The 13,703-nt window shown below is 56.2% G+C and overlaps 1 protein-coding gene across 1 annotated transcript; it reads right to left on the reverse strand.

The window, feature by feature from the left end:
* Positions 1 to 8,312: 8,312 nt before the first annotated feature.
* Positions 8,313 to 12,270, reverse strand: LOC132438666 (probable cystatin-15). Its single transcript, XM_060032929.1, has 3 exons — positions 12,045 to 12,270; positions 9,431 to 9,541; positions 8,313 to 8,491 (listed from the first exon to the last, which is right to left on the reverse strand). Exons 1-3 carry the CDS (start codon positions 12,249 to 12,251, stop codon positions 8,345 to 8,347), a joined length of 465 nt encoding a protein of 154 aa, XP_059888912.1. The 5' UTR covers positions 12,252 to 12,270; the 3' UTR covers positions 8,313 to 8,344.
* Between the last annotated feature and the right edge of the window lie 1,433 nt (positions 12,271 to 13,703).

Here is a 13,703-nt window from a genome sequence, read left to right on the forward strand (position 1 = left end):
TAGCCAGCTGGCGGCCGACCCAGGGCTGAGACGGGGGCGTCGGGCACTAGAACGCGCACCCCTAACAGCCGTCCCCACTCCTCCTACCTCCCAGAGGTCCCGGACTCTCTGCTCATCCGGCCACGGGAAGGAAGAGGATGGCTGTGTGCTGATTCCAGGGAAACGGGAACCTGAGAACTCACATCCCTTTCTGGAGGTGGGTTAACCAGAGTGACAGATTCAAAGCCCGTATCTGATCGCATGGATCCCAAGAACTGCATGATCTAATGTTTCTCTGGCTTTTCATCCTCCTAAGAAGGCCTGAAAGTCTTGCCCACAGCCTACGAGGCCTGGCTTGGCCTGGTCACTGCCCACCTGTCTGGCTGCTCACACTGGCTCCTTAGGGTGCCTGAAATGGGCCACACTCCTTCTTCCCCTCCCCCACACCTCTAAACCCTCCCCACTCCCCTCCTGCAGCAGATGTTATGGGTGGGGCCCCAGGCACCGACCCACACTGTCACTTCCCGGGGCTCTCTGTTGCCAGCAGAAGCCAAGGGCTCCTGGAGCAGCTCTTAGCCTGAGAGTTTGTGGATGAGGAACCCAGCTCCTCTCCTGCAGGTGGCCCAGCTCTGCAGTGCTGCCCCCTCTCCCCAAGGCCCCAGGGACCCTGAGCCCAGATGCCCTTGGTGATCACCTGCTTAGTGGCTCCCCTGCACTGGTCCCTTCCCTGCCCCCTCTCAATCCTCTCCAGGCTGCCTGCTGCTTCCTGGATGGCCTCTCAAATAAACCACTTCACTGGAACACTAACACTAGGGTCTGCTTCTGGGGACGCCCCCAAGAACCACTGCCCACCAGCCTCCTTCCCCTGTAGCCCATCTGCCCTCGGGCTGCACTTTCATCTGTCCCTGGGGAGGTGGTGCGCAACCATGATTGTGTAGGGGACCCAGGTCCCACACAGGGATCCTCACTTAATTGGTGAGGGTGCGGCCAGTGCAGGAGGGGACTCACCAGCTGTCTAAGGAAGCCCACGGACGCCTGGCCCCGAGCACCACGCCACAGACAGCATCCCAGCTCTCAGGTCTGGCTTAGCGGTTTGTCTTCTAATTGATCCCCTGGCTCCCTAAAGGCTGTGATCACCTGTGTCCATCTCAGCCCCACCTAGAGCGGCTGGCACGGAAGGGCTGCATGCCCGTGACGCATGGGTACCAAAGGGGAGAACTGTGAAGGGGGTGTGGAAGTTACAGGACCCGGGAGCCTTAACTTCAAAGGGCGGCAGGGCTGCCCCTGACGGAGTATGCAGCCATCAGCCTCGTGCGCTGGGAACACCGTGTGGATGGCTCACTTGTGCCGGGAGGTGGGGTCACGTGTAGACTGGCCCCTCTCCTGCCAACGGAGGCAGTGTGGAGTCCAGCACCTGGGGTAAGTCTTTCTCAATGGCCTGCCTGCCGACTCTCTTTACAACTCATCCCTGTAAGCCTCCTGTGCAATTATGCCCCAACCACCCGACTGAGGCTGGAAGTCAGCGGAATTTCAATGCCGAGGGCTTCTTCTTGGACTCGGCAGGCGGGGCCGTGTGGAGTATCACCCACATGGGAATCAAGCGAGCAAGGTCTCCCAGCCTTGGGCCACCTGAGGCCCTGCGAGGAGGGGTTCTGTGGACAGAATGTCTCCACTGACACTAAAGAAATGTAGGACTGACAAAATGAAGGAATCTGGGAGGAGGCACTATATAAGCCTATCTATTCGATATCAATTCACATTCCACGGGATGTGGATAGATTGAATGTTGCCTGGGGCCGTATTATTACAAAATATTCATGGCGCTCAACTTGTCTCCCAGCCTTAGCAAACACGGATCACAGACGTGTGATTTGCAGTTTGGGAATTAACTGAGTTCACAGGTTGGGGCCCCTCGGACAGAGGTCGCAGCACGTGGAGAAAAGACACTGGGCGTGGAGTCCGGCGCTCGAGTGTCCAGAACCGCTGGGTCCCAGTGATGTTTACACACCCTCTCTCTCAGCCTGGCTTCAATCTGTGCTGATGGGAACAAATATGCAAATTGGGAGGAAGCACCCTTACCTGCAGCTGGACCTGCAGCACCTTGACCACCTGGAAGAGGATTTCTCCTTGCTCTCCTTATTGTATCCTGCACAGCGAACCACAGACACTGCTTCACGTTGCCACTTGAGGTGCTGATGGTCAATTCCCTCAACACCTTGCCTGTGTTCTTGGATAGGAATGTGCTATCCACCAGGACCCCCAGAGTCTGGTCATGGTCCCTTCTTCCGGGGGCACAAGTGAACGTCCTCGTCCTCCCAGGGCTGGAGCTGTGGGTAGGGTGGGGTGACCGCGGATGCCACTACAGGTCCAGAGATCTTACCCTGAGAACATCAGCCCAGCTGGATGAAGACAGAACTGTCAGGGTCACCTGGTGGGGCTCCCCCTGTCTTCCAAGGAACCCTGCCCACGAGAAGCCAGTTCAGGAGTGCCCCCCTCCCCCCAGCATCCTACTCTTCTCCTCCTGGGTGTCTCTGTGGCTCCAGGCAGAGCGCTTAGAGCTGGCAGGCCCGCACCTACCCTGTGAGCCTCTCCTCCCACTCCGGTCTCTGTGTCTCAGGCCTGTAAGATGTGGCTGTGAAGGGTGTGGCTGCCCTGAGGTCTCCTGCCCTGGCCCTGTTTCCAGTCTGCTCCCCCTCCTGTGGAGTTGGGTGCCCCAGCCCGGGGCTCTCCCACAAACCCAGCACTTTCAGCTGCATCTAAGCCCTGCTCTGGGGCCTCCTCGTTCCTGAGCCCTGGTGTGTGGTCACCTTCTGAGTCCATGCCCTGCAGGGAGGTCCCACGTTGTGATGTAGTCCCACACCAGTGACCGTATCTTGGTGCGGGTACCTCTCCCCTGCTGGCCACTGGCCCGTGGTCCTGGCAGCTCACACAGCAGGCACGCCCCTCCTGCTTCTGCCCTCGGGGCAGAGGGCCCACCCACACCGTGATCCTGGCTTCCTAAGTGCCTGGCCTCTGACTCCCTCCTCTGGAGCCCCAGCACTGCCCTCTGCTGACCCGTCCTCCGGGGAGCAGCGGCCACAGCCCACCCTGCGGCTCAGGCGTGCACCTTAGTGGGAGGGGGCGTGGGCACCCCTGGGCTCTTGGACGTTCCTGGAGGGACAGAGAGGTGGGCATTGGTCCCAGGATGTTAAGGTTCATGGGCTTCTGACACTGGGCTATGTATGGGAAACCGCTGCATACATCTGGCTGCTGGAACCATTGCTGGGTGGGAACCCTTCCTCCATGTTGTACTTAAACTGTCGGAGGTTTGGTTGTTTCTCATTTTCAGCTGCTACAAACAGTGCTGTAGTGGACAACACTTTTCTGATATCTTTGAAAAATTATGCAAGTATTTCTGTATAATAAAAGGCAGAGAGAGAATTGATGCAAAAACTTAACATGAATTTATATTTAGTATAAATGGCCGATTGCCGGTCACTTACTAGTACAGTTGACTCTTGAACAACGCAGGGGTGAGGGGCGCCGAGCCCCAGTGCAGTCGAAAATCCACGTGTAACATTTGACTCCCCCGAAACTTAAATGCTAATAGCCTACGTTTGACCAGAAGCCTTACCAATAATCTAAACAGGTGATTGACACATGTTTTTCATATTCGATGTATCATATAATGTATTCTTGCAGTAAAGTAAGCCAGAGAAAAGAAAATGTTATTAAGAAAATCATGAAAAAGAGGAAATTCATTTACAGTCCATATATGTATTTATTGAAAACAATCCATTTATATATAAGTGGACCCGCCCAGTTCAAGTCCGTGTTGTTCTGAGGTCAACTCTAATGTATTCATGATTTTTGAATTTTGCTGCATATTAAAAGCACCAGGGAAGTTTAAGAGGTTCCCACCTTTAGTAAATATACAAATGCACTATGATATGAATAGAAGAAGCCTATGACGTTGACTTAAAAACTAAAGAACTCTCAGCCATGTTGGAAAATGCTTATTAAAAGAAGTGATGCGCAGGATGCAAAACACTAAATACTGGTGAATATCTTTATTGCCTGTCTTTCCCCACGAGAAATAAAACGGACTTTCTAAGGGTAGGGAATCCTTCCTGTCATGCATCATGACGCCCCCAGAGCCTGGAGCCAGGCTGAACACAGAGAGGACATGTCAATATTTGTGGACTGAGTGAGAAATGCTTTTGCTTTGATGAAAAAAACATTCATTTCTGACTTTTCTTTATATTGTTTCAAGCATTACTTCAATCATTAGAAAAAAAGGAAAATAACCTTAGCAAAGGTATGATGGTGTGTAAACAAAAACAGGGTTAGAGCAAAGGGCAGTTCCTGTGCTCATGGCAGAAGATCGAAGAGGAACTGGGCCTGAGGGCTGACAATTTGTCACCTCTAGGGATTTGGCCACACATGCCCCTCTGCCCCTGGGATCAGGAGGCCTCAGGCACCATAGCACAAGGTCTGACCCAGGGGAGACCCCGCTTTGGGGGCAGATTAAGCTCCAGAGCCCACAGTGGCCTCTTCCTTGGGCCTCCACATGCCTCCTGGGATCGGGGCACCTGGTCCCAGTGCTGTCATGGCCGAGAATGTAAAGCAGACAGGCCTTCTCCTACGCTCAGTGGTTCCCACAACCCAGTGACATAGGGGTGAGGGAGGGCCCTCGGGAGGGGAGCCCGTGCAGGCTGGCAGGCACCCAAGGCCCTACTGGGCCCCTCAGGCCGGGGTGTCATGGAGGGCAAACCCCAAGACCCAACCTGGCAGATGCAGAGCCCGCTTCGAGGGTCATCAGTGCATGGAGTCCCCTACCCCCCTGTCCTCCAAGGCTGGGCTGATGGAGCAACCCCACCAGCTGCCCCTCAGCCCTTTCCCCATGAACTACCAAGTTCAAAGCACCTGCTGGACTTTTGTCTGACTCTAGGGTGCATTTGAGGTTTTTGTGTGCTCGCCTTTTTTTTTCTGATGAAGCCTAGTTGCCCAAAGTCAGCTTAAGCATCATCTGTCTTGGTTTGTGGCACTCCTGGCATTGGTCCACGCATAGCTGTGTGACGCAGGGGACACCCGTGAATCCTTCACCCAAGCCGAGAGCTGGAATGTTCTCAGTCTCTGACACGTACTCCTCAGCCGCCCTGTGACCCCACTCTGGAGGCTGTACTTCTCATCCCTGCCTTTACTCAGAGCTTCATCACCAGTGTCCGCAACCCCGACATGTCCAGTTCTACTGGGTTTTGTACTTTGGGAAAAGGTGAGTATCCATCATGGCACATGAAGCCCTGGGACCTGGGCTGTCCGCTCAAGGTCATGGTACCAACTGTTGCACACGGAAGCATCCCTGTGGTCCTCAAGCCCTCCCTGGTTAAGACCAGCCCATCTGCACACTTTGCCCTGATTTCCCAGCCTCCCACCGCGTTGGGCCTGGCACATGGCTGGTTTCCACCTGTGCCGTGGAGGCGGAGTTGACAGCATCAGGATGAGGTGTGAAGATTCCTCCTACTCTCGGGTGGTCACTCAAGGTGAGGGGTGTCCTGGGGGCACCTAGCCTGAGAACACGTGGTGTGGCAGCTCCTAGCGTCCGGCAACCTGGCCTAGGAACTATTAAAGGTCTAGCTATTTGGAAACACCTAGTCGGGGCCCCAGAACAGGTGGAACAGACCTGTCCCCACTCCAGGGTGAGCCCAGCTGTGCTGATCTGAAGGGAAGCCACGCAGCCACGCCTCTGGGTCAGCCTCAGACCCATGACTTGATAATGGACTCTTGCTGTGATGCACTGTTGAGGTCAAGGGGGGTTTGTAGTGCAGCTTTTCTGTGCCAAGAGCTGATCGGTGCACCAAAATTCACCACACTGAAGCGATACTTCTAGGGTTTGGATATTTTGTAGAAATATGTGGTTACTGTTGTTGATTTTGTAAAAGAACCAAATATTATGCCCCTAACACTCTCATAAGCCTTTGAACTTCACAAGCATGTGCAAACACACACACACACCATCAGCACGTTGATATTACCTAGAGAAGTTTAATTCTGGGCAGCTCTGAACATAATACTCCCCCTACCCTGCGTGCCCGTCAGGAAGGAGTAACGCTCACTGCTATGTGTCGCCGATTTTCTGAGGCTGCTTCTTATGGAGCAAGAGCTAATGGACACAAAATCTTTGCATTGTGTCTTCCTTTAATTTTGGAAAATGTATCTCCATTATTTCTTCAAATATTTCTATCTTTTTCCTTTTCTCTTCCTTCGGTGTTCCTAGGTTCGCAGTTCTACAGATGTTTGTACTTCAACTTCTATCCTTAAATCACCCGACATTTCTCTCCCTTACCTTCTCATCCTTTCCTGCTGCCTCTGCACGCATTCCCCAGTGCTGAGACTTGGATTAAGGAGGGGTCTCAGCATGTGTGTCCCAAAGGGCCCTGCTTCTCCAAACCAGGTAATCCCAGAAAACATTCTGGGTTTTGTGGAAATCAAGAATTTCTAAACTAGTGTCCATTTTTCTATTGTGTGCTTCTACTGTGTATATTTTCACTCCCTACTGATTTGGGATGACTAGTGACTAGGCTAAATATGGAGGGGTTCCTCCAGGACACGGTGACACAGGACAGGCCACCCCTGGTTGTGACTGGCCTTAGGGAGTGGGGCGTCATCCCCAACCTGCTAACATGGGTTCGCCAATGACAACAATGGCAGGCATGAAATTCACCAGCCCCACCAAGACCCTCACACGGCCCAGGACCCTGAGCCTCAGCTCGGTGAATGGGCCATGGTTTTAACCACATATTCCCAGACAGCGGGAGCCAGAGGCAAGATATGGGCCACAAACAAACTATCCTCACTGCGGTTCACACACCTCGAAATACTGGGCTTCCTTAGAAAGCATTTCCCAATCTTGGGCACAAGTGCCAACCACCTGGGGACTTTGTGTGTTTCTGACATCAGGTAGCAGAGATGGGGGGAGTGGGTCTCTATGAGATGAGTGAAATGAAGCCACTGGGGTTTCCAAAGTAGAAAACGACTGACTTATAATGAAACAGAGCAGATGGCAGGCCTTCCCCAGGGGAATGGGGGTTGGGCTGAAGATGCTGACCTGTGAGCAGAGCCCGCTGGCCCTCAGGGCAGGGCTGTTGTTCCTGGGTCAGCGTGTGTGGCCCAGAGCAACGACCCTCAGAACTAACAGCTCTAAGGCAAGGGTGGGCAACAGGCTGGCTTTGCTGACCCTAAGACTCACCCCGTCAGTGTATACACGCCCCTAGCAGGGCGTGACGATGTTACAGACTCTACGCACAGGCTGGACAAGGAGCCAAAGCTGACCCAGGCCGCTGTCTTTGTGACCTGCCCAGGGGAGCTGTCCTCAGTGGTCCTGGGAAATGCTGTCCCATCAGCACTGATGACCACGTCAAGGGAACCAACTGGCCAGGAAAGGATAGACTATCTACCCTGGACACACAAATCAGATCCCTGAACTGAAAAGGCATAGGGAAGACCCCTCAGCCCCTCCCTCTGAAGTCCTCCTCCAGACAGCGTCCCATGGCCTCTCTGTCCCACTTAGAGCCCCAGGTCCCCATCCCTCGGCCCCTCCAGGGCTGCTCCCACCAGGACCCGGGAAGAGAGAGGTGCTCATGGGGGGATCTGTCAACTCAAGGCCTGTCCCAGGGCTAGTGATCAGTGTTGACGGCCATGGAGGCCAGGCTGGGTGCCGATGGGGGGCGCAGGGGTCAGGGAGCATGAGAGGAGGTGTGACTGGAGCTGCCATCTTCTGAGCTGACCCCAGACGCCCTGAGAAGATTTCTCGTCGTTCAGGCAGCTCCAGGGCAGACGCCCCAATGGCAATCCACAGAGGACAGAGCCTTCTGTCATCCTTGTCACCCACCTCCCACCCGTGTGCCTGGGCATCAACCCACCACCACCACCGCAGAAGGGCCACTCACTGTGAATCTGGCCTCAGAGATGGACACAGAAGGGACACAGGTGACTGTCATCTGGAAAAACTGTCTGGATTCCTTTTGAGTGGACATGGATGGACGGATGGATGGACGGATGATGGAAGGATGGATGGATGCATGCATGCATGCATGGATGGACAGATGATGGACAAATGGAGAATATATGAAAGAATGAACGACTGAGTATACACACCAACCATGAGGACCCTGCAAGAACCAGGAAGGGCACCCTCCCATGAGCTGAGGAATTGGATTGACTCAGCACCCTGCGCCCACAGCCAAGGTGAGAACAATGGTAAATTCTCCATCGCTTGTCACTGGCAGCAACGTCCATGGAAATAAACCAACAGGGAGAATGCAAAACTGACAGGGACCCAGGATGTGCTCTGAGATGCCTTTAATTGCTCTGGTGCCACGCAGACCTAGGACTGCAGACTCTCATTCTTCAGGAGGAAAGGAGTTGCTGTGGGAGCTGGGAGCTCCTCCCCCCATTTCTCCTGGCAGGTGCTGTTCAGGAGGGTGAACTGGGTAAACCATGGGCGTGAGTCCACAATGAAAGTGCAGCTCACCTGAAAAAAGTAATTTTATGTAAGACATCAAATCAGAACAATGTAACAATGAGAGCGCTTAGCAGGAAGGACTTAGCAGGAGCTCAAGGTGCATTAAGAACTAAAGGGGAAAGAAAAGCAGAATCAAACAGTGGCCTGGGGCTGGGCTCCAGAGCTCTAGTCTCCACCATCAAGGCAGGCGCTCCTGAGAGGGTGCCTGGTGGGGCCATCACCTGCCCTTCAGGGTCCCCCCCACCCAGGGCACGTGATGCTGCCTGAAGGGTCTCTGCCCCGTGAGCTCTTGGGGGAGCCAGCAGACTGCCCAGGAGATGACCCAGATGGTGCCCACCCCGCCATCAGCTGCAGCTGCAAACCCACCCCAAGGAGAGGCTACCCCAAGGCTGGGGTCCGGGGAGACCCCAGCCCCACTGAGGGCATCACCCTGACTGAGGCCCATCCCCAAGGTTTCAGTTCAACGGACCAGATGTCCGTTCATAGGGTGATGACAAACGGTCTGACTGACCGGGACTCCTCCTTGCCGCCCAGGAGACAAGAGGGAGGGGTGGGGCGACCAGCAAACTAAACTGTCCTCCTGTCCAGAGGAATCAGAGCAAAGGAAAGAGGCCCACAGGGAGAACAGCGTCCTCCTGGACCCGAGTTCTCAGGAAGCTGGAGGCTGGGGCCCGGCGAGGCTCCATCCAAGAGGGAAGGGCCCATGGGGGTCTGTGGGGTTCTCTGGGGGGCCAGCCGGGCTGTGAGCACAGGGCCCAGCTTGGTGCTGTGCTGGGAGCATCTCTGTACAGGGGAAGCCCTGGGACCTGGCGGGGAGGGGCCAGGGCCTGTCATTCTGCCCCAGGGTCATCCCTGAGGCCTTCCAAGGCTCCTCTCATAGACCCTTCTTGACATTATTTTTCATTCTCTGAAGATTTGTGATGCTTTTGGTTGATTTTATCCTCAAACCTTTTTCTGTTCTGGGCCTTCTTGCAAGGGGCAGTTGTCAATGTCTTCGTCGTGTTTTTTACAAATTGTGCGGCCCAGCTCCAGGTCCATTAAATATATCCAAGTATACATCTGTCAAGGAGAGATTATAGAAACTTCTGTGAAATACTTACTTTGCAGTAATGAGAAAAACACAGACAACCAAGTAGAAAATGGGCAAATAGGTATGAATGTGCACATGTGTATAAATTGGGACAAACCTAGGTGCATTTTTCTTATTTTTAATTTATGTATTATTTTACTTTTTCATTTTAATTCTCTACTCTTCCTACAAAAAGATGTCCCTCAGTGCAGCTCCAGCCCTGGATTCTTCCCTGCCACCCTCCTGATAGCTGGTACCCAGGAGCCGTGTCATGAGTACATGGCGGTGGTCACGGGAGGTAGGGCCCCAGCGCTGAGAGCACACGCACAGCACACCTGACATGAAACCCAGCTCTCAATCCTCCAGACACACGGAGGGCATCGCACGGCTCCTTCTCGGGAGGCGGATGGGGGTGCTTGTCCACCGAGCCACCCTCAGAGCTGCCCTGTCCCTCGGGGTTAACACAGATAGGATTTCATCCCCTCCCCTACAGAGAGGTCATGAAAACTCGGAAGAACTCCAACACGGAGAGGAATGTAGCCAGAAACTTCCATAGGGAGGAGCACGGCCCTGACCTGGAATTGTCTAGAAAGCTGGCTTCCTTAGGGGCTCAGGAATGCCTGCAGCCGATGCCACCAGCCACACACACACACACACACACACACACACACACACACACACACACACACACACACACACACACCCCCAGCCCCTTGCACTGCCGCTGGACCCTGGGCGAGGTTAGGCTTAGGGCAGTGGGGGTGGGGGGTGGCAGCTCAGTCCACAGTGATGCTCGAGGGGCCCTCAGCCTCCACAGGTCCAGGGCTGGGTGCAGCCCAGCGAAGGGCCAGCCGGTCAGCAAATGAGGGCCCTTGAGGGAAGCCAGGGCCGTCTGCGCAGGGAGGGGGACAGCCTCCAGTCCCATGAGGAGTGTGTGCAGCGGGGGACCTTCACATCAGAGCCCCGCTGACCCGGGCCACCTTGGGGCTAACCATCTGGGGCCAGTAATCGGTCTGGGCTCAAGACTGTTGGACAACAACTAATCCAGACAAAGTACCTGGGGCGGGGGAGGTATGAGCATCGGTGGGAAAGCGCTGCACAGCCAGGTGCTAAGGGCACCCACACTCCCATCAGGTGCCCCCTCTTCCCCACCCTGATGCTCTGTAACCTATGACCTTCTTTCCCAGAACTGCCTCGGGAACACTGACTGTGACGGACTCGGCCCGGCCATCTTCCTCTCTCCCCCGCCCCTCACTCTGCTCTCTGCCCACCTGCTCAGGACAAAGACCTGGGGTCTGTGCCTGATCCCCGCCCCACTACCTGCCACGTCAACCTCCAAGCCGACTCAGAAGCCGGTTTTCCTCTGCCTCCTGTCGTCCAGGGCCCAGCTCCTGCACCCTGGTCTCAACTTGCCCCCAAGCTGTGGAGCCCACTACCCCCACGGGGTCCAGAGAGATGCTGGACAAAGCTGAGCGACCTCCTTCCATGAGTCCCTGCTCCTCTGAGGATAACATCCTGACCCAGCCCTGGCACACACCCACCCTGCACGCCCACCTCTCTGAACCTCCTTCCCTGAGACACTGGCCCACAGCCCTCAGGCTGGCCCCGCCGGGCACTGGCAGCTCACCCTGGTCCAGGACCCTCTCCGGGGCTGCCCGCCCTTCTTGTCCCCAAACCTGCACTTGGCCGGGTCCTTCCAGGAGTGCCCATCATGAAGAGCGCTTCCCCACCCCCCACCCCCCCTCCCCTCAGCCCTGCGGTCCTACACTGACCGCTCTTGTCCAGGTCTTCCACTATCTCACCTGAAAACTTAGGGCCTGTGTGCTTCTCATCACCAGTGTAACAGCCCTGCGAGGTCACGCCCTGTCTGCCTCTGCTGCCTCCGGCCAGGCCTGACCCACGGCGGCCACGTGGTCAAGGCCGGCTCACTCCACGACGGGCCTCAGCCCAACATCCAGGCAGTGATCCTGGCAGCTGAGGCCTGCGATCGGCTCCGCTCTGCGCTGCCGGCCCTTCCTGGGCTTTGATGTCGGGGCGCTGCCTCCGCTCCGTCTGTCTCCCTCCTCACCTGCCCTCTGCCTCCCTCTCCTTCTCTCCCTGTTCCAAGCGCTAAGCTAACACATCAGAAACTTGGAGCCCTTCTATTCTGGTACCTTGTATTTTTAAATATTCTTGACCAAATGAAACATCCCTTACCTTTTCCTGCAGACAGCGGACGGCCCCTTCCCCCGACCCCGGGCCCAGCTTCAGGAAGAAGGTGGAGCCGCAGACAGGGAGCCTCCCTCACCCTCTGGCCCCCACTCCCCACCCCCACCCCCCACTCCCACACCCATCCACCATTCCCCCACTCCCAGCCGCATCCCTCATCTCCCACCCCATCCCCCACTCCCATCTCCCACCCCCATCCCCCACTGCCACCCCCATCCACCATTCCCCCATTCCCAGCCGCATCCCCCATCTCCCACCCCCATCCCCCACTCCCATCCGCCTCACCTTGCGCTGGCTCCGCCCCACCCAAAGCAGCTTGTAAGCGTACTCATCTGGCTCCTGTTCATTGAAGTGAAACACAGCAAACTCCACACACAAGCGGAAGCTTTGCGTACTCTTACTGATGTCCTCAAACTTCCAGCTGCAGACATGAGGCCCCAGAGCAAGAAGCCCCAGGAGCAGAGACAGCTTCAGGAACATGCTGTCCGGCATTGGCCTGGAGGCCAGCAGTACTGTGGGCCGCCCTCCCCAGCTCCCCAGCCAGCGCCGCCCTGCCCTGCACAGCCCTGTGCTGCTGGCCTGGCCCTCTGCCCAGCTCCTCCTCTCTGTCCCTCCCGTCATCACCCGACGGGAGGCGGTGGCGGGGGAGTGTCCCAATTTCCACCCCTCATCACATAAACCTTGAGCCCAAGGACATGCAGGCTCTGTTCCCCCTCATCTCCAGGGCGTCCCCAGCCCAGCTTCGGTAGGGCCTTGGTGAGGGTCTCAAGCCCACTAGGCTTTGCCCTCATGGCAGTGCCTCCCTGGGCTGGCAGAGTCACGGGCACTTAGGAATGCTGGTGGGTCCTGAGTCCCCGGAGCCGAGGAGAAAACCAGATCTACCTCTGACCTTGGCTGCAGCCGATGACCTCAGGGCACAACGGGAAGGTCCAGTGAGGGACAGCATGGGGCCGGGGCACCATCCTCTCCACCACCACTGGCACCTGCTGACCTACATGACAGGAGGCCTGGCCATGCTTGGCAGTGGGCAGGGGACAAGGGGTAAGCCAGCCAAGGCAGGGGCTCTGCTGGAATGGATGTGAGCGGCAGCCACGGGCAGGAGGGCTTCCAGGGCTGGGGAAGGTCAGGCCCTGCCTTGCCCCAGCCAATGTGCATTCTCACGCAGAGCTGCCATCTGTGGCGCTGTGGCCTCTGCCGTGTGGCCGTGTCAGGCTCTTCTCACGGGAACCGTGTTACTGATGTGCGCTGCCTGGGGTGCACACCAGGCCGTGGGATCAAGCGGGCCGGGAAAGTGGGATGTGCTGCCTGTGGACGTGAGGATGCTCCACACTGGACATGGGGGAGACGGACTCCTGTATGTTAATGATGATCCCAGAAAGGATGCGGGGCCTGGGCCATCACCATGGGGACAGGTTGTAGGACAGGACTGGGGCTGCACTCAGCCTCTGGCACCTGCATTGGTACCCTGGTGCCCCACGGGAGGCTCGTAGTGGGTTTAAAATCACCCCATGACTGGGTCTGAATGCTGAGGGACATGTGCAAAGCCCCCCGGTGTAGTTAAAATGCATCTGAGGTCAGACCACAGAAGAATTGAAAAGAGCAGGACACAGACCTTCCGACGGGAAACAGGAGCTGAGGTGAAGGTGGCCACTGTTGCTCAGGGGGTTCTGTCTGGCCTTGGCCGGCATGGGGCCCAGGAATAATGGCTCCATCCTTCTGAACCCAAGTGCCCTCAAAGGAAGCTTGGCTGACCACACAGCCACGCTTATCAGTTTGTACTTGCACCTATCAGATTGTGGGGAGATGTTAGAAATCCCAAACACAGGTACTAAAAGACCAAAGCTGGCTCACGCCAGCTGTGCTCATGGAGCTGCCCGGAGCTGGGGCGGGGGAGGGGGACGCCTGTTTCACCAGTGCTTATGGCCACATCACGGCAATAGGTCA

This window comes from Delphinus delphis, chromosome 15, assembly GCF_949987515.2.
Source record: "Delphinus delphis chromosome 15, mDelDel1.2, whole genome shotgun sequence".
NCBI lineage: Eukaryota > Metazoa > Chordata > Mammalia > Artiodactyla > Delphinidae > Delphinus > Delphinus delphis.

Excerpts from the sequence above, each read along its gene's own strand:
- LOC132438666 (XM_060032929.1), bottom strand. The coding sequence starts at position 12,251 with ATGCCGGACAGCATGTTCCTGAAGCTGTCTCTGCTCCTGGGGCTTCTT. Across the intron at positions 9,542-12,044 it reads TGGGGCGGAGCCAGCGCAAG|ATGTATACTTGGATATATTT; the intron begins GTGAGGCGGATG and ends TCTCCTTGACAG. Across the intron at positions 8,492-9,430 it reads AAGGCCCAGAACAGAAAAAG|GTGAGCTGCACTTTCATTGT; the intron begins GTTTGAGGATAA and ends TACTTTTTTCAG.